Here is an 18468-nt window from a genome sequence, read left to right on the forward strand (position 1 = left end):
TGTGACTAATCAGAGCTACATGAAGAATAGCCTGATATCCCTAATATTTTGTGGGAATTATAGGCTATTAAATAGGTGACTATAAGACGAAGCTGCTTTCAAGTAGAGCTAACAGTGCAAATAAAATAACACACAGAGTCTAAATCCATAAAGCATCAGGAATGTTTTCACTCCCATGTTGTTTAGAAACCCTTTTCCTGTATGCAAGTGTGTTGTCTTTGTACTGAGACCAGTTATAAAAATCCTAGGTATAAATTGAACCGGGTGGTATTTTATGTATTTAGAAAAACCAGATTAAAACATTTCTATAATGCTTTCCTCCCTCTATTAATAGCAAGAAAAAATTCGTGTTATACTCATAAAATGATAGACTCGATTCTTAGTAAATCTGTCCATCGGTTTTATGTAAAAGAAAATTTGCATTATGGACAGGGAACTTTCTGTCTGTTGTAGAATTCCCCACCAAATAATACCAAACCCGAATCCTATTTATCAGTCAGTGGATAAGCAGTCTGGGGAGCTTTCAGAATAGTAGATGGAGTTGAATGTCTACTGAGAAGACTGGCAACATGAACAGATAAAGTTGTGAAAAGAGAAATTCTTAGTGTAATAATTATTCCCAGCACTTTATCAAAATGGTGAACGTAAAAGCGTTATTAGTTTTTCTGTTATGAAACGGAGTTGCTTTTATTATATTAATGGCAATTTCTAACAATTTTTCTTTTAGTTTTTTGTCTTTTTTTTTTTTTTTAATATACAGGCCTCTGTAACAACTGCCTTTTTTTTTTTTTAAAGCTTATTCATTTTAAAAGAGAGAGCACACACATGTGCGTGAGCGGGGGTATGGGCAGAGGTTGGCGGGGAGAGAAGCCCAAGCAGGCTTCATGCTGTCTGCACAGAACCTAACGCAGGGCTCAATCTCCTAAACCATGAGATCATGACCTGAGCTGAAATCAAGAGTTGGAGGCTTAACCATCTGAGCCACCCAGGTGCCCCTTTCTTTTAGTTTTTAAAGAATTTTATCCACAAAAGTAAAACCTATGTGAGACTTGAAGCTCTTAAAATCACATTGCAGCCTTAAACTAATAAATACATTTCAGTCTTTAATGAAAAGAGAGAACTTTTGCATCCTATTAAATACTTTCTTTTTAAATATTTTCAATCAAGATGTATATGATGTGGAGCGCCTGGGTGGCTCAGTCAGTTAAGCATCCGACTTCAGCTCAGGTCATGGTCTCATGGTTTGTGAGTTCAAGCTCCGCATCAGGGTCTCTGCTGACAGCTCAGAGTCTGGAGCCTGCTTGGATTCTGTGTCTCCCTCTCTTCCTCTGCCTCTCCCCCGCTCACGCTGTGACTCTGTCTCTCAAAAATGAATAAATGTTAAAAAAAAAAAAAAAAGACGTGTATGATGTGATTCGAGAATATTCAAGGGCTTGGCAGTTCCCTAGTATATCACACTGAACTGCCATGGTGACTGCTTGGCCTACAGCTCTCATCCAGTCATTCCTCTGAGTCATTCAACTCTGTACGTGGGGAATCTGCTGGGAAGCAGAAGGCTGAAGTCCATTACTTAGCTGGTAGGGGGAGCCTTTAAGCAGCAGGACTCTCTAGAACTAGTACTTAGGCAAAACTCATGTTCTGTTTTCCTAAGTAATCTGGGAGAAGAAATAGATGGTGAAACCCGAGTTGCATGAGTAAAATGGTGGTGTCAGGAAGATTGCTAAATGCTAAATTAACCCACTGCATGCACAGAAGTTTATGAGGGTCATTATAGGTAAGTGTTGGGCACAGCATGCTTTCAGATATGAAAATCTAAATGAATCCTTAGGGGTTACAGGGTAGAAAGGGGCCTAAGTGTTATTGCTTAGTATTTCCTGAGGCATTTGCCTATTTGGTCATTGGGGTAAAATAATGTATTTGAAATAATAATCTCTAGATAGAAGATAGAAAAACAACTAAAAAGGTCAAGGAGGAAAAACAGGGACAGTAGCCAAAGTAAAATAGACACAATGAAGGGAAGGTGAGGAATAAAACAGTTACTCCATGCATTTGTACCCACCTTGCAGTTTTTCTAAAGATGGCCCTGTCCTCTGGGAAGAAAATTATAAAACCTCCTTGAATCATATTTTAATATGATGAGGAAGACAGGGAAAGATAATTTTTGAGACTTAGTTTAAGAATGGTTATGAATTTTCTGTATAACTTAAAGCGATGTTCTGCTCAAATGTAGTTTTCTACTTTTGTTCAACTTAGTTACATGTCTAGTCACTACTGGTTGGAAGTCATATATGAGACATTGATTTGAGTGCTCTAAAGATGAAATCCAAAAATATTTGACTACGTCTAATAATTCAGTGAATCTTAATAGTTGTTTTTTTTTTTTAATGTTTTTATTTTTGAGAGAGAGACAAAGCATGAGCAGGGGCGGGGCAGAGAGAGAGAGAGGGAGACACAGAATCTGAAGCAGGCTCCAGGCTCTGAGCTGTCCGCACAGAGCCCGACTGAGGGCTTGAACTCACGGACTGTGAGATCATGACCTGAGCTGAAGTCGGACACTTAACCAACTGAACCACCCAGGCGCCCCTAATTCTGTGAATTTTAAAAATCAGATGCATAGTTACCCAAAACTGTAAGCTACAATATTTTTATGTCTTTTGATGCTGTGGTTAGGTTATAATTAGTTTTTTATTTTTTTGTTTTTATTTTTCAAACGTTTATTTCTTTTGAGAGAGAGAGAAAGAGAGGAAGAATCCCAAGCAGGCTCTGTGCTGTCAGCTCAGAGCCAGATGCAGGGCTCAAACTCAGGAAGCATGAGATCATGACCTGAGCTGAAGCCAAGAGTCAGATACTTAACCGACTGAGCCACCCAAGCACTCCTAATTAGTTTTTTTAATTAGCACTTCTGTGAGCATTACATATGTTACCTGCAGCCGAATGGCATTTAGGAAGAAATTTTCTTATCCTTGAAAACATTAGAGGAGATCAAAGAAAGTGCTTTTAATCTGATGTAGCCAAATGTCTCCTATTAGAATAAATAAAGGATAAACACAGATTCCCTAAGTCTTGGCTTTAAATTCAAATTGCTAAATCAGATAATTATTAAAAGTTGTCTTCAAATAACTCCCATACATTTCTGTTCAGTGTAGTTACTTGAGTAATAACAGTAATTACAATAATAGCTACCATGTACTGAATGCATACTGTGGAATGGCTATTCGAAGTGTTTTGTAAAGATTATCTCCCTTATTTCTGTTGTTATAATCCTCAGTTTTTCCCCACAAAGTCACAAAGGTGTCAAAGAGGTTGACTAACTTGTCCTAGGTCAGACCTGGTGGTAGGACTAGAACTTAAAATCGGAGTCTGGTTTCAGATCTTACCATATCATGCATGGTATGGTACATTCTTTTTAGGCTAAGCATTGTTCAAGGTCTTGCAAATGCCAAAGATTTGATTTTATTCTCAAATTTTTTTTAATGCAAGATATTTGTATGAATCTGAATACAAAAGATAGTTCTTTGTTGCTGTTTTGAATATTGAGTTATAAATATTAGTGGACCTTTTGATAGATAAGCTTTTGACCACACCCCTGGGAACTGTACCAAATTATTTAGGCTTTTTGCTTTCACTGGAGTTGGAAGAAGGGAAATACAATGAAACATTTTGGGTTTTTTTAATGTTTATTTATCTTGAGAGAGAGAAAGAGATGCAGAGAGAGGGGGAGAGAGAAAATTGCAAGCTGGCTGCACGCTATCAGCACAGAGCCCAGTGTAGGGCTCCATCCCACAAACCATGAGATGCGACCTGAGCCAAGATCACGAGTTGGATGCTTAACCAACTGAGCCACCCAAACACCCCTAAAATGAAAAGTTCTTTTTAAAAAAAAAAAAAAATTTTTTTTTTAATGTTTATTTATTTCTGAGATAGAGACAGAGCATGAGCAGGGGAGGGGCAGGGAGAGAGGGAGACACAGAATCCGGAGCAGGCAGCATAGAGTCCAACGTGGGGCTCGAACTCACAAACCGTGAGATCATGACCTGAGCTGAAGTCGGTCACTCAACCGACTGAGCCACCCAGGCGCCCCTAAAATGAAAAGTTCTTAAAGAATGAAGTAGAATTATTTTTGTCACTCACCATCCATTGAAGTTTAGGATAATTTCACTTCTACCATAGGAAGAGTAGCTAGTTTTTGATCTTGTATTGAGAAGTAATAAATGGTCCCTGCTTAGGTAACCTTTTCTTTTCCCCTCATATATTTCTACTTTTTGCCTGTACTAAAATAGTGACTAGAGTATATGATTAAAAGGAAAAGTATAAGCAGGGGCACCTGGGTGGCTCAGTCAGTTAAGCGCTGACTTTGGCTCGGGTCATGATCTTGTGGCTCGTGGGTTCAGGCCCTGCATTGGGCTCTGTGCTGAGAGCATGGAGCCTGGAGTCTGCTTTGGGTTCTGTGTCTCCGTCTCTCTGCCCCTCCCCCACTCGCACTCTGTGTGTGTCTTTCTCTCAAAAATAAATAATCATTAAAAAAAAAAGTGTAAGTAGCAGAGGATTTCTCCCAATAAAAGCTATCCTCCCTTCTGTCCCCTCTTTCCTTTCTGCCTGCTTCCTGCTTCCCCATCACACGCTTAAATTGAAATCCAAACTTTCCAAGGTGAAAAGAAATTTACTTTCATGAGATGGTATTAAAAAAGCATGCCTAACTTAGACTAAAGGAAAAAAAATTATAATGGATAAGTTGCAAGTGACCATAATTTATAATTATTTGAACAAAATCTTCAAGCAATGCAAACCTTAGACATCCTATTGTTTTCTAGACTCCTAAGAAGTTGTTGTTGTTGTTGTTGTTGTTGTGTGCGCTGTCCTCCTGGCCCCCTTCCTACAACAGTTTGGGTGTCTTTTGTACTTGCATTCAACCAGAGCTCTGGTGACTTAGAAGTAATGCTACTGCTTAAGTTAAAGGTATCCCCTGGATGAACTTGCCTTCAAGTTTAAGATAATAAATATATTACATAAGGAAAGAATATGAAAGGATAAACTATGTAAGATAGTGGAAATGTTTTGGCAGGAGGCAAGATATTTATATTTTGGACTGTCGAGTGGAGACTTTGTACTGTTTAGCAGCGATAGATACTCTCTGAAATGCTGGTGACACACTCTTCCTGGAGCAGTGAAAATTTGATAATAGATTGACAGTCTTGTAGTGTTTCAGTGAAAAATAGAAATTAGGCAGTAATTTAGAAAACAAGAACAAGATCCTTACAAAATGTCTTCATTACACTAACAGTCATTTATTTTACCTTACTCAACACATACCAAAAGCTTGTCAGTGACTGTTGTTTCTAACCAGAATCTAGGAGAAAACAAAGTCCAAGTGTGAGTCATCATTCCTTGAGGAGTGTAGGCCCCTTCTGAGTACCTTGCTAGCTAATGTAATGGACATATTTTGGGACATAGGATATTTTCTCAAATAGCTATAAACATTTTAAATTGGGACAGTATATGCTTATCAACTCGAAAAGACATCTGGGTTGTTTCATTATATTTAAGATGTAATTGTGATACAGGTGAAGAGCCCTGGACAAGGTATCATACATTCCCCCCTACCCCCCGCCCTGCTTCTGACAAACGGTATGATCATGGGTAAGTCACCATTATGCTGGGACTTAATTAGCGATTTGAATTCTTTTCTCGTGTAAAAGAATTCAACTCAGTGTTAAGCCTGTCATTTAGCAGGAGCGGTTAGGTTGAATCATATGAAATTGCTAGTTTTATAAAGAGCCGAAAACTGTCTAATTTCTGTATTGTTTAGGAGATATTTTTCGATTGTTAGTCTGCTTACTGGCTGGAATGCACTCCCTTAGCAACAATCTAGGAGAGCATCTCAGCCAGCTACCGGATTCTCCTTAGGATAGGGGCGTGGGATTGGAGGTGGAGGGAATGGCTGGTCCTTCAACAAAACTGGTGTCTTTATGCAAGTGGTTATTACTTGTGTCATGACTTCCCGGCTTCTAGTAAAGAATTCTTAATTCTTTGCTGCTGTTTTGCTTCCAAAAAGCAAACAAAACCCCTGGGATATAGATGTTTGAGGGCTGCTAACTAGTGGCCTGGTAGAGCTAGTATATGTGTTTTTTGGTATTGAGGGTTTTGTTTTCATTTGGGGAGGGGAAGGGTTTGCCCTTTATAAAAACTGAATTAATTGGCACTGTTTAATAAATGCTTTCACTTAAAAATCTGACTGCGTTTTCTTGAGTAATTGGAAGATCTGGTAATACTCTGCTTGTATTCCTACAGACTAACAAGTAAGTGCTAAGGACTTACTGCCCACTGAGGATGGAGCATGTGCTCTATTTCCAGTTCACCACAGCCCCTAGCTCTCACTGGTGCTTCCTACTCCACTGGACAAGCTTCTGTAGAGATTTGACTTTGTGATTCTCCAGTTGAACTTTCTGCCGTGAGAGAAGTGTTCTGTCTCTATGTTGTCCACTATGTAGGCCAACAGCCACATGTACCTATTGAGTGCTTAAAATGTGGTTGGTGTGCCTGGGGAGCTAAGTTTTAATTTAAATTAATTTAAATAATTGTATTTTGCTAGTGGCTACTATATTAGACAGTGTAAGTAGATATGGAGTGTCTGTTTCCTGCAGAGTGAAAATTAAACCTATTAAGCCTATTCTCTTAAATGTCAGATCTAAATGTTAGATATATTCCTGCAGATCTCATGATTTGACAACCAGATTACCATTCCTGATTGAATGCAGCCTAAAACTTTTATTCTCATCTTTTATCTTCTCACTTGTTATTCAACACAATTATCCTGCAGGCCTATTCTAGGCCCCAGGAACACAAGGAAGGTTTGTGTTTTCATAAAGCTTACGAATAGTAAATATTTGTAAGGGACACTTAAATTATTTAATTTCATATTTACTCTCTTTAATCCTTTGAACAGCCCTGCCAGGTAACGATATAACTCCATTACTCTGGTCCTCCAAGAAGCTCTCCCTCTTCTATTCTCAGAATATTTAAAACTTCCTATAAGTGGACTGTGTTAAATGTCACCAGAACCTTTCATATTAGTAAATCAGCTCAGTGTGCACCTGGTTATTACCTCACCTGGCCTTTCTCCCAGCCTTCTGTTTGCCTGTTCCCAAGCTGGGCTTTCTTCTGAAACTTCCCTTTGGTTATCTGACGTTGGGCCAAATGTATGTGCTCTCGCTCATAGACGCTTCTGGTGCTCCACTGCTATTCCTGCTTCTCCTTGCCTTGAGATCTTCTTTCTCTCACCCTGCAAATGTCAGCCTCCTTCTCCCCGCTTAGAGGCACTGTTTACCTCTTTCACTGCTTACTTTCTCCTTTTATTTTATTTTATTTAAAAAAAAAATTTAATCTTTATTTTTGAGAGAGAGACAGAGTGTGAGCTGGGGAGGAACAGAGAGAGAGGGAGACACAGAATCCAAAGCAGGCTCCAGGCTCTGAGCCAACAGCAGAGTCCAGTGTGGGGCTCGAACTCACAGACTGCGAGATCATGACCTGAGCCAAAGTCAGATGCTCGACCGACTGAACCACCCCGGCACCCCTTACTTTCTCCTTTTAAAAATGAAATAAAAATCTTAGAAAATACACCTCCTTTTATGAAACCTGTCATTTTAAGAATAGCATAAGTTGCAATCAAATACAGCTGTAACACAAATGACTCCTACATTGGCAGCTGCTGGTGGAAACACTTGTTGTTCAGTGTTTGTTTTTTTTCTTTTTTTTTTTTTTTGTAGTTGTTTAATTCTACAGTTGATAACCAGATTAGCCAAGGTGGTGTTACTTAGGGTTTTCCACTTAGTCATGAAAATAGTCTGCATGTATCAAATCAAGCATTAATGTGGGATTTCTTAATGTGGTTCTTGCCCTGCATGATCTAACTGTCCAATAATGGTGTCATTTCTTCATTTGCTTAACAAATATTTATTGTTACTTTAATAAGGGAAGCACTGTACTTCCCAAGGAGAGTGAATAGAGGATCTGTTGACTAAAATTTATAGACTTCTCTTCCCCAATCTGCCAGTGTTCGTCTTTTAAATTATTTTGGAGATGCTTATGCTACTATTCTTATTTTTTTAACATGGATTTTATATTTCAGAAATACACTAAATAATGTGAAAATCGATCCCCAGCATAGTACATAAATCTATATAAAGTATAATGAAGGAGATCTTTAAGTGATAAGGATGATTGATTATGGACCATGATTGTAGCCTAATGACTTGTGACATTAACTTAATAGGAGTCTTTTTTTCAGTGTTGAAAAGGAGCATGTGCTCGTGTGTGTGTGTGTGTGTGTGTATGTGTGTGTGTTTGGGCTTGTTGCAGGCAGGTTGATGAGTGTCAAGGAGAATTACTTATTTTGAACTAAACTCAACAAAATTTTAATTAGAGATTTTATTCTGCTATCTGGCCTTTTGGGAGACTGTATAGAAGGGACTGTATACTGTGAGGGACTATAAATTAACTGCTTGAAACCTGGAGTAAAAGAAAAAAAAGAATCTGAGTTCCAGTTCATTTTTGCATACTATGAAGAAACAGTGAGATGGAGGTGATGTAGATAAAGCTTTTAACACTGTTTCCAGTGCGTAGTAAGCGCCTTTTAGGTGTTTATTATTACTTGTTATAGTTATTACTGTTTTGTTAGTATTTCAGCTCTTAGGTCATGTGGCCTTTGACCTTTTAATTTGATGGGAAGAAGTAAGAGGTAAAACTGGCTCTTTAGCTAATAATTCCAGAAAGACTAGTAATTGAGCTTTCTAAGAATGGAAGTACTATATTCAAAATTGTCCTGAAGTGATAGTAATTAGCACTAATAAGTATTTTTTTAATGGTTTATAAAACAAAAGTAAAACAAGGCCTGCCTGCATCTAAATGATCACAGGATATGCTTTTTCTGTTCCAGTTTCTTTAAAATAACACCATATTTAAAATTTTCCTGAAAAAAGTTAACACCCATTTTTTTTTTAAGTCTCTAGGACATTGAAGCTCTTACTTTGCTCTCAGTCCAGCCCACAACCTCTGTGTGTACTTTGCTGTTCAACCTTGCAAACCAGATATTTCCAAATTATGTTATTTTGTGCAAACCCAGATAAACCAAGACTTTGAAGGCATGTTGAGGTCCCTGATGTTTAATTAAGTGCATTGTTCAGTGGTGAAATGGAGTTGCAAATTGTTTCAACACTTCATGAGATAATGTTAGATGAATTTATTTATGTTCGGTAAAGAACCTGCCAACCTATTTTAAACTATTCGGGTTTATTAAAGTATTTTAAGACTTAGTTCTTTAAAAATATGTTATATTTTCAGTGCCTAGATTAACGTTTTGAGTCTTAAATCATAAGATACCCCCTTTTAATTAAAACCCTTGAAGTTGACATTTTAAATACATAATAGGAAGGTTAAGATTTTATATGAGTTCTTTATTTTTAAAAAGTTAATTCACTGTTTTCCTTTCTATATTTAAGAGATGAAATACTTTGAGGATAAAAACGGCATGACCCTCTGTGGATGACAGCATTGGCTTTTAGAGCTGTTGCACTAGAATTGAAAGGAAAGTATGCCACCTGAACCTGAATCAGAATGCAGTGCCTGCAAATAAATTCAAGTGTAAGAGTATGACAGGAATAAGTTACCACTTATAAAGACACACTTACCTAAACAAACTGAAACCCCAAGGAATTTTCAAATTGTGAAGTAATGGGAACAATCATTTAATGTGGGAGGAAGGAGCTAGTACATGCCTCCCTCCTTGAATGTCTCATAAGATCAAATTATGGAGTGCAATGATTGAAACAGGGAAGACAATTTAGTGGCAGCATAACAGATAGATTACCATTTAACAGAGGCCAAACCCCTGAGAACTGATTCCGGTAAGGATAGGGCTAGGATTAGAACACAAAGGTTTTCAGAAACAGGCTGCTACGTGATTCCACCCCCCCCCCACCCCCGCAAGGGGTAATACATACCTAGTTCTAACCCTTTGTAAACATCCCTACACCTGTCTTCAATCATTTTTTTCTCTTAGTCACTTCGAGATGTCTTCTCTGCTCGGAGGAGTCATTTCCACCCAGTCTTTTTGCCTCACCTCTTTTTTTTTTTTTTTTTTTAAGTTTATTTTTGAAGGAGAGAGAGACTGAGTGTGAACAGGGGAAGGGCAGAGAGAGAGAGAGACCAGAAACCAAAGCAGGCTCCGGGCTCTAGGCTCTGAACTGTCAGCACAGAGCCCGACATGGGGCTTGAACTCAAGAGCCATGAAATCATGACCTGAGCCGAAGTTGGATGCTCAACCAACTTAGCCACTCAAGTGCCCCTTGCCTCACCTCTCAAAAGCATGAGCAGTCCTGCTCTAGTTTACCCTCAAGTGCACACACTGGGGTTAATATTTACTTCATAGCATCATGCAATCAGCTGTCATAATACCAGTCCCCTGCTCCATTTTAGTACTGCAGTTAATGAGTTATAGGTAAGCATTTGTTTAATGCTGGTCTTCCACTGTAGCAAGTCTGTTCTTTACTGCAGCATTCCCAACCTCTAACCCGGTGCCTGGCAGAGATAGGCACCCAGTAAACACTTGCTGAGTGATTGCCAGCCAGAGGCTTCTACTAAAATCTGGTCATGGCACAGCTGCATGCTGTCGGATGCAGATGTGAGAGAATGTGGATAAAGCTGGAGAGATAAGCAGGGACTAGATCCCAGAGGGACATGAACTCATATGAAAGAGCTGGTGCTTTGTCCAAGAGCAGTTGAGAGGCTACTGAAGGAATAGAAGCCCAAGTCCATCTTTGGGTGGACACTCCCCTTCTAGACTTTTAGCTAGTACTTTCTTCCTGGTTCGTAGAAAGTATATTTGGCTCATGAAAAGCAAAGTAACATTGTATGTATGATTTATGGTTACATATACAGTAAGTTTCTAAAGATATTTCTAGAGTACTTTTCTTACGCTTCATAAAATAATCATTTTGGGGTGCTTGAGTGGCTCAGTGGGTTAAGCATCTGACTTTTGATCTCACCTCAGGTCTTGTTTTGTTTTTTATTTTAGAGCATGCAAGTTGGGGAGAGGGGCAGAGGGAGAGAGAAGGAATCTTAAGCAGATTCCGTGCCCAGTGCGGAGCCTGACACAGGGCTTGATCCCATGACCCTGGAATCATGACCTGAGCCAAAATCATGAGTCAGATGCTCAACTGACTGAGCCACCCAGGTACCCCTCAACTCAGGTCTTGATCCCAGTGTCATGAGTTCAAGCTCCACATTCGGCTCTATGCTCCATGCTGGGATTTATAAATAACTGGTAGAATTTAAATATGTGTGTTTCAACACAGGAATTACTATATCGAATTCGGGAATCACAGTAAAATCAAAACCTGTAATATTTATAACTTTTTCATTTAAAAAAGCAACTGGTATATATCTAAATTCTTCTAGTAATTAGGTGTTCCATACTTAAAAAAGGCAGAAGCAAATAGATAACTTCATGCAAGAAATAAAATAAAAATTTTATAAAAATAGGTACTTTTTATACTGTGAGTTGTGTTTTTAAAGGAATTTTAAATGAAAATTATTTTTAGTTCCTGCTCTATTAAACAAGAGTATTTAAAGTCATATGTTTATAGCTTTTCCCAAAAGTGGTATTTTGAGTTATATTTTAATTTAGATGGAGGGCTGCATTCTATACCAGTGTTGTCAAAGAGAAGTTTCTTTGATGACGGAAATGTTCTATATCTTGCTGTCTAATAAAGCAATCATTAGACCTTAGTGTCAACATATTATCTTTCTATTTATCTTTATCTTTTATCGAGTGAATACAATTTTGAATTAATCACTTGATTAGTTTAATGCCATATAATTAAGATAGTTCATTTTTACAGGTAGATTTTTTTCCCCAGAAATTTAAAGCTGGTTGGTTTCTTTGGTTTTAGTAGTTAAGACTTGACTACACAGTGTAAAATTAGAAGCAAATTGTAGAATTATGAGATGGTTTATATGTTTAGCCTATGTTCAGGTTTCTGCATTATTGTCATACACATTCAGTGTGTTTTTGAAGTATTATATTAAGGCTTAATATATCTTCTGAGGTTACTTTTTTATATATTAAGTATTCTTGAGTAAGAAGAATTATAAAAATAACTCTTCAGGTTTCCCTCTAATAAATAAGTTTGTTGACAATGCCTTCTTTTTTTCAGATTGCAAATAGAAGAATCTTCCAAACCTGTAAGGCTATCACAGCAACTGGACAAAGTGGTGACAACTAATTATAAGCCTGTTGCTAATCATCAATACAATGTAAGTCTTCATGTCTATCTTCATTCTGTTATATCTTTGTTCTTAAGTTTTGTAGACTCTTAGGTTTTAAAAGGACATTAGCAGTCATGTACCTGCTATTAGGTGCTTGAGTTATCTAGACTGAGGAAAGAATATGACAGTTTGGCAAACATGGAGAAGATGTTCACTGTGTATCCTAAGTTAAACAATGAGAAGAAGGCAACCACTGTTCAAAATACTCTTGATAAATTTTTCAAAGAAATAAAACACTTCATTTTTCAGTGTTTCCAATGTTTTAAATTACAGTGTACTTAATATTAGTTTGATTTTTCCCACTTTTCTATACCTTTATGGGACTTTTTAATGTATCAAGAAGAAATTTTAAGTTTGCAACAATGGTAATTCCTCCCATTGATTATTAAGATTATTTTGCATAGTTTCCGGGAGCCTGGGTGGTTCAGTTGGTTAAGCGTCCAACTCTCAACTTGAGCTCAGATTATAATCTTGTGGTTTGTGGGTTCAAGCCCTGCATCAGGCTCTGTGCTGGCAGTGTGGAGCCTGCTTGGGATTCTGTCTCCCTCTCTCTCTGCCCCTCCCCTGCTTCTTCTCTCTCTCTCTCAAATAAAAATAAACTTAAAAATTTTTTTTTAAAAAAAGATTGCTTTGCATAGTTTCAACTTTTATGGGCATTTTTATGGTCTCACACCACATGGAAAGTGAGGACTGCCTGTATATGTTTTATTGAAGTATATCTTGTGTAAACCATTTTTATTGAAGTATATCTTGTGTATACTATATATATCATGTTATGTTATGCTATGCTATGCTGTGCTATGCTATATACACACATGTAATATGATATTGTGTACCAGGCGCTGTTCTGAGTGCTTCGTAATAACGCATTTGGTCTTCATACCTGCCCTAGAAAGCAATTACTACTATTGTCCTCATTTTAGTTGAAGTAACTAATACAAGCTGAGAGGTTAGCTTACGTGAGGTCACACAAGTCACTAATTAACCAGTTCAGGCGTTGAACCCAGGTAGTCTGGTTTGGGAGGTATGCTGTTAAATGTTGTTGCAGGTCATTAACAACACTAAAAGGGCTAAGGATTTTGGGTCTTGAAATACTGGAGATGTAAGGGAAAATGTGATGATTTTCTGAAAATACAGTGAAGCCTAAGTTAAGGGCAGTAATACTTAACAGTTGATATCTTGTGTCCTACTTTGTTGCTTAACATTCCTCTAGATATACAGTATTTAGGAAGAAAGAATCCCTTTTTAAGACTGGCCTTAAGTATACAGATTTAGGTGTCACAGATTAGTATCTGTCATACCACTACTTTATGATATTTGAGTTATTTTACATGAGAGGTAGCAAACGCCTACAGAGCCAACTAGGCATCTTCGGTGAGCAGAATGCTGAAATTGAAGGTGAAATGGTAGGGACTGTGATGAACTGGAGTGCACATGCCTCTTCTTAAAGACATTCAGACTTTAAAAATTGCTACACTATGTGGATTAAGTAAAGCAAGTCAAAGTTCATTTGCATCCAGCCAGGCTTTCATTTCACAGCCTCTGGTTATGCTTTAGGGGAAACGTAAATTAAGAGAACAGGCTGAATCAGTGTCTGATAATCCAAGAGGGATATTTTATGTTGTCTCTTGATTGAGACACGTAAATAAAAGTCTACTTTTCTGGCTTCTTCTTTATCACAGTAAGGACAACAAAAGACCATACTTTCCATAAGCTATAAGGAGATCTAACCTTTCTGGAGAGAAGTTTGATAATTTGTGTAAAAGGATATATTGTGTATAAAGGATATATCCTTTGACCCAGCAGTCTTGTATCTAAGGATGTATCCTAGAAAGACAGGTACCCAAAGCTAGATATACAGTAGTGTTTCTCTCTATTGTTTAAGACAGGCAAAGATTGGAAACCAGTGTCCAAACTTAAGATTAAATACTTTAACAGTTGTTATTTTTGGACAGTAGGAGCTAGAATGATTTTATCCTAATTTTCTTCTGTATAAACTCTTTTTGAATTGTTGGAATCATCATAATGAGTGTGAATTGATTGAATTGTTACAGTGGGCAGTAAAGCTTTTCATTGGAATAAAGAAAAGTAAGAAAGCTAGGAAGGAGTGTTAGTACCTAGCCATGATGATCTCCTACCAAAAGAAAAATCAATCAGAGCTGGCACTTTGCTAGTATCAAAGTTCATATTCTTAGCAGCATTGGCACTATATCCACCTGGTAGGTATAGAAGACATATTCCTAATTTCATGTTTTTAGGATGTTTTTATATTATTTTCTTTTTAGTACAAGTATGAATACATTGTATTCTGAACTTCTTATTGGGACATAATGATAAAAAACATCTGCCTTAAGACTTTTTAACATTAAGTGGCAGTTCATGGTGTCAGCCTTCATTAAGGATGTCATAGCATTGGTGAGTCATTGTACTAATGTAGTTATAGTAATGAGCCATATAGTAATCTTTGGAAAGATTTTGTTTATATAAAAATAAAGATTGACTATAATCTATCACATTGCATTATTTGAATATTTAGTCATTCTTTTCCCCCATGGGAGTATATCAGAATGAATGGAGGCACCTATGTAGATTTTAAAAACATCCTCAGTATTATAGTATAAGATCAACTATAGGAGTATAAAGCTTTTGTCGGGCACCTGGGTGGCTCAGTCACTAAAGCGTCTGACTCTTGCTTTTTGGCTCAGGTCATGATCTCACCATTTGTGAGATTGAGCCCCTAATGGGGCTCTGTGCTAACAGCTCAGAGGCTGCTTGGGATTCTCTGTCCCTCTCTCGCTGCCCATCTCCCCTACTTGTGCTCTGTCTCTCAAAATAAATAAATAAACTTGAAAGAGTGTAAAGCTTTTGTTATTTTTATTAGAAGGAGACTTTGACTTTTTAGAAGATCGAGAAACATTAACATAATTCAACAAGAATGACTTAGAGGGTGTATATAATCAAGACATTCAATAAAAATTTTAAATTCAGTATAATGTTGAAATGTTTTCAAACATTTCAAGCATAGCGAACTACGTAAACATGAAGTCTGGTATTTCATTGTAACAGTTGAGGATCTTTGAATAAAATTTTAAAGATAAATGTAAGGAAAAAATTTTCTACAAAAACTGAAAGGTTGGAAAATGACATAGATATTTTTAAAACTATATTACTGCATTTGATCAGAAAGAACTCACCTTGCATTTACCCCTGGAACCTTTTCCACCCACCTATGGCACATAGATAAATTTACAAATACAGTTGACTTTTGAACAATGTGGGGATTAGGGGCACTGACTTCTTCCCCCACCTCACCCTCCACACTCAAATCCATGTATAACTTTTGACTCCCCAAAAACTCAACCTACTGTTTATTGGAAACCTTCCTGATCATATAAACAGTGAATTAACACATATTTTGAATGTTATATGTATTATACACTATATTCTTACAATAAAGTAAGCTAGACAAAGGAAAATGTTATTATGAAAATAGTTTCTCTTTTATAAGGAAGAGAAATACATTTACAGTATTGTATTTATTGAAAACATCCATGTAGTCCGAACCTGGTCAACTGTATCTAGAACACATATGTAATCATTTCCAATTTTTTTTTAAATATAATTTATTGTCAAGTTGGCTAACATACAGTATATACAGTGTGCTCTCAGTTTTGGGGGTAGATTCCCATCACTTCCAAATATTTGAGCTCCCACTTTGTACATGGAGCTATTCTAAGCATTAAATTGAAATTTATTTCTTTAGTTCACAAACTATCTGGGATATAATACCTACCATACTTGCCATTCAGGAAGCATTTATTGAGCCAAAAAGAATATATGATTAGAATTATAATTTAGAATGTTCCTTCCTTGAAAGACTTGGCCCTGAGAACTCTTGCCTTACCTGTAAGGTATGACTTGTTAGGTTTCACCAGAAGTGGTTTTCTTGTACCTTACATCTTCATTACATTTCTGAAACTTGAAACCAGTTCATGTGGGTCAACATTTTTCAAAGTTTTGAAACACCAATTTTGTGAGAGTCTTCTGGGGAAAAAGAAAAAAAAGAGTTGTGTAAAATGATTCTGTGTTAAAAGAACTTGTAGATTCTGATTATGTTATCCTCTTCAAAATGGACACTGTAATATATTAAAATTAGGGACCTTGGAATTGGTTTAAGTCTATATTTTGTATGCATTTGAACATTAAATTTACCTTCCCCCATCCTCTGAAGTGTTTGTAAAAGCAAACTTTGGGAAATAATGGCTTGTCAAAGTAGGATTTACGGGAGGGCCCATTGAGTGAGGGGAGAAATATTGGAGCTTGTATTTATCTTGTTTTTCATGTAATAAAGGAAAGAAATTGAGCTTTAGAAATACTGTGGATTGACCCTAGCACCCTCACACAGTCCCTGTGCTAGTCATTTTTCAGCAGAAGAGTAGGAATTTTATAACACTGATGGTTTGACAGTGGTACTTCCAAGCACCTCACATTTTCATTTGCTTTCAGCTTTTTAGGTTTGGTGCTAAATTCAGAGGTTTATATTATAGTACCTATTATTAGTTAAACTCAGTCTTAAAAAATGAACAAATGCTTTTAAAGTTACGTGTAAAGATAATATACTAATAAAGCAAATATATGTGGACAAGAAAGTGGAAAAACTGACGCTTCTATCTAAAATGACCTCTTTATCAGTCACTGTGTGAGGTAGAAACAATGATGATGTAATCTGACGTGACAAGAACTTGGCCCTGGAATTCCAAAAAGGAAATTAGCAGTATCATTTTAAATGTGACTTGTCATCCCTGTCATCAGTGATGATTCAGTTAGTGTCTATCACGGAAACAAAAACAACTCCAGATATTCCAGCAGGAAGGGATTTAACGTGGGGAATTGGTTACAGATGGTTTACCAAGGGCTGGAGTTGGAAAAGGGGGAGGGACGTCGGTTACCAGAGACGACGAAGCTGCTGCTGCTGGAGGTGTACAAAACGCACACAAAAAAGCAAAAATCTCCCCTCCTCCTCCTTTCATTCTCCCATTGGCAGGGCCCCAGCTGGAAACCAGCTGGCGGGGGACTCTTGGAAGTGTAACCTGTAGGTCCCCTGCTGCCACCACCCCCGAGGCCTGGGGCTGAAGGCTTGTTGAAGATAACTGACGTAGTGATCCTTACCTTTGCGTGTGTATTGGACCTTAAGTTGTATTAGCTATTGCTGGTACAAAGCTACTGTTTAAAAGAAAAAACAACTATAATTTGGAATTCACCTAAAAACAAGCATCCAGAATGTGAAGATTGAATAGTATATTTTCAGAACCAAACCAAAATGCATTTTACAATTTTGACAAATTAAAGCTTACTCTTAAAATAATGCTTGTTTTTATTTCATGTCCTTAAGTTTTTTAATTTGTGTATGCTTTAAAATATCCATGCATACTAATACAATAGTACATTTTACAATTTACAGATTGACATACATAGAATGAGTTGATATGTTAGATTCCTTCCAGCTCCCTCCATCTCTGCAAGTAAGGATGCTTCTGTATGTGGTTTCGTTGGCTTTGTGGACATCATCTAGCATGTGTAAATTTCACAGCCTTCTCACATGTGGTCTACACTTTTCGGCCTTTTCTCATGAGGAATTCTGTCTTCTGTTGTCTAGATAATAGTTCTCAGTGCTAGCTGTACACTAGAATCCCCTGGGAAGCTTTTTAAAAAGAAAAATACCTCCAGAGATTGATTTTAATTGATCTACGGTGGAGGCCAACTATCTTAAAATTTTTCAGGTTTCCTTGGTAATTGTAGCATGCAGCCACCAACTCAAAGAGACAGGAACTTCATAGTTTTGTCTGCCATCTATCCTGTTGGGGGTAGGGCCAAAAATAATACCTGAGAGGAGACCAGGAAGTCTCTTTCCAGCAAACCTAAGGTTTTTAAAAAGAATTAATATTTTCTTGTCTTTATCATCCTCTCTGGCCCCCAGCTTCAAAAAATATTTTTCTTTCCCTTCTTTTTCTTGGCGACAACTCTTGGTCAGAAAGTGATAGAAAATTAGAAAAACTTAACTAGAGAATCATTGTTGGAGGGAGTTGAATGATTACATAAGATTTTGAGGTCAATCCCCAGGAACTAGGAAGAAAATTTATTTTTATG

The 18468-nt window shown here is 37.2% G+C and overlaps 1 protein-coding gene across 1 annotated transcript in view; it reads left to right on the forward strand.

The window, feature by feature from the left end:
* Positions 1 to 18468, forward strand: part of GTF2F2 (general transcription factor IIF subunit 2) — a 154595-nt gene that overhangs the window by 113527 nt on the left and 22600 nt on the right. The window contains exon 6 of the mRNA XM_078433441.1: positions 12210 to 12309. Coding sequence (XP_078289567.1) covers positions 12210 to 12309 — 100 coding nt within the window. The remainder of the gene's footprint in view (positions 1 to 12209; positions 12310 to 18468) is intronic.

This window comes from Panthera onca, chromosome A1 (genome assembly GCF_046562875.1).
Source record: "Panthera onca isolate mPanOnc1 chromosome A1, mPanOnc1 haplotype 2, whole genome shotgun sequence".
Classification (NCBI taxonomy): Eukaryota; Metazoa; Chordata; class Mammalia; order Carnivora; family Felidae; genus Panthera; species Panthera onca.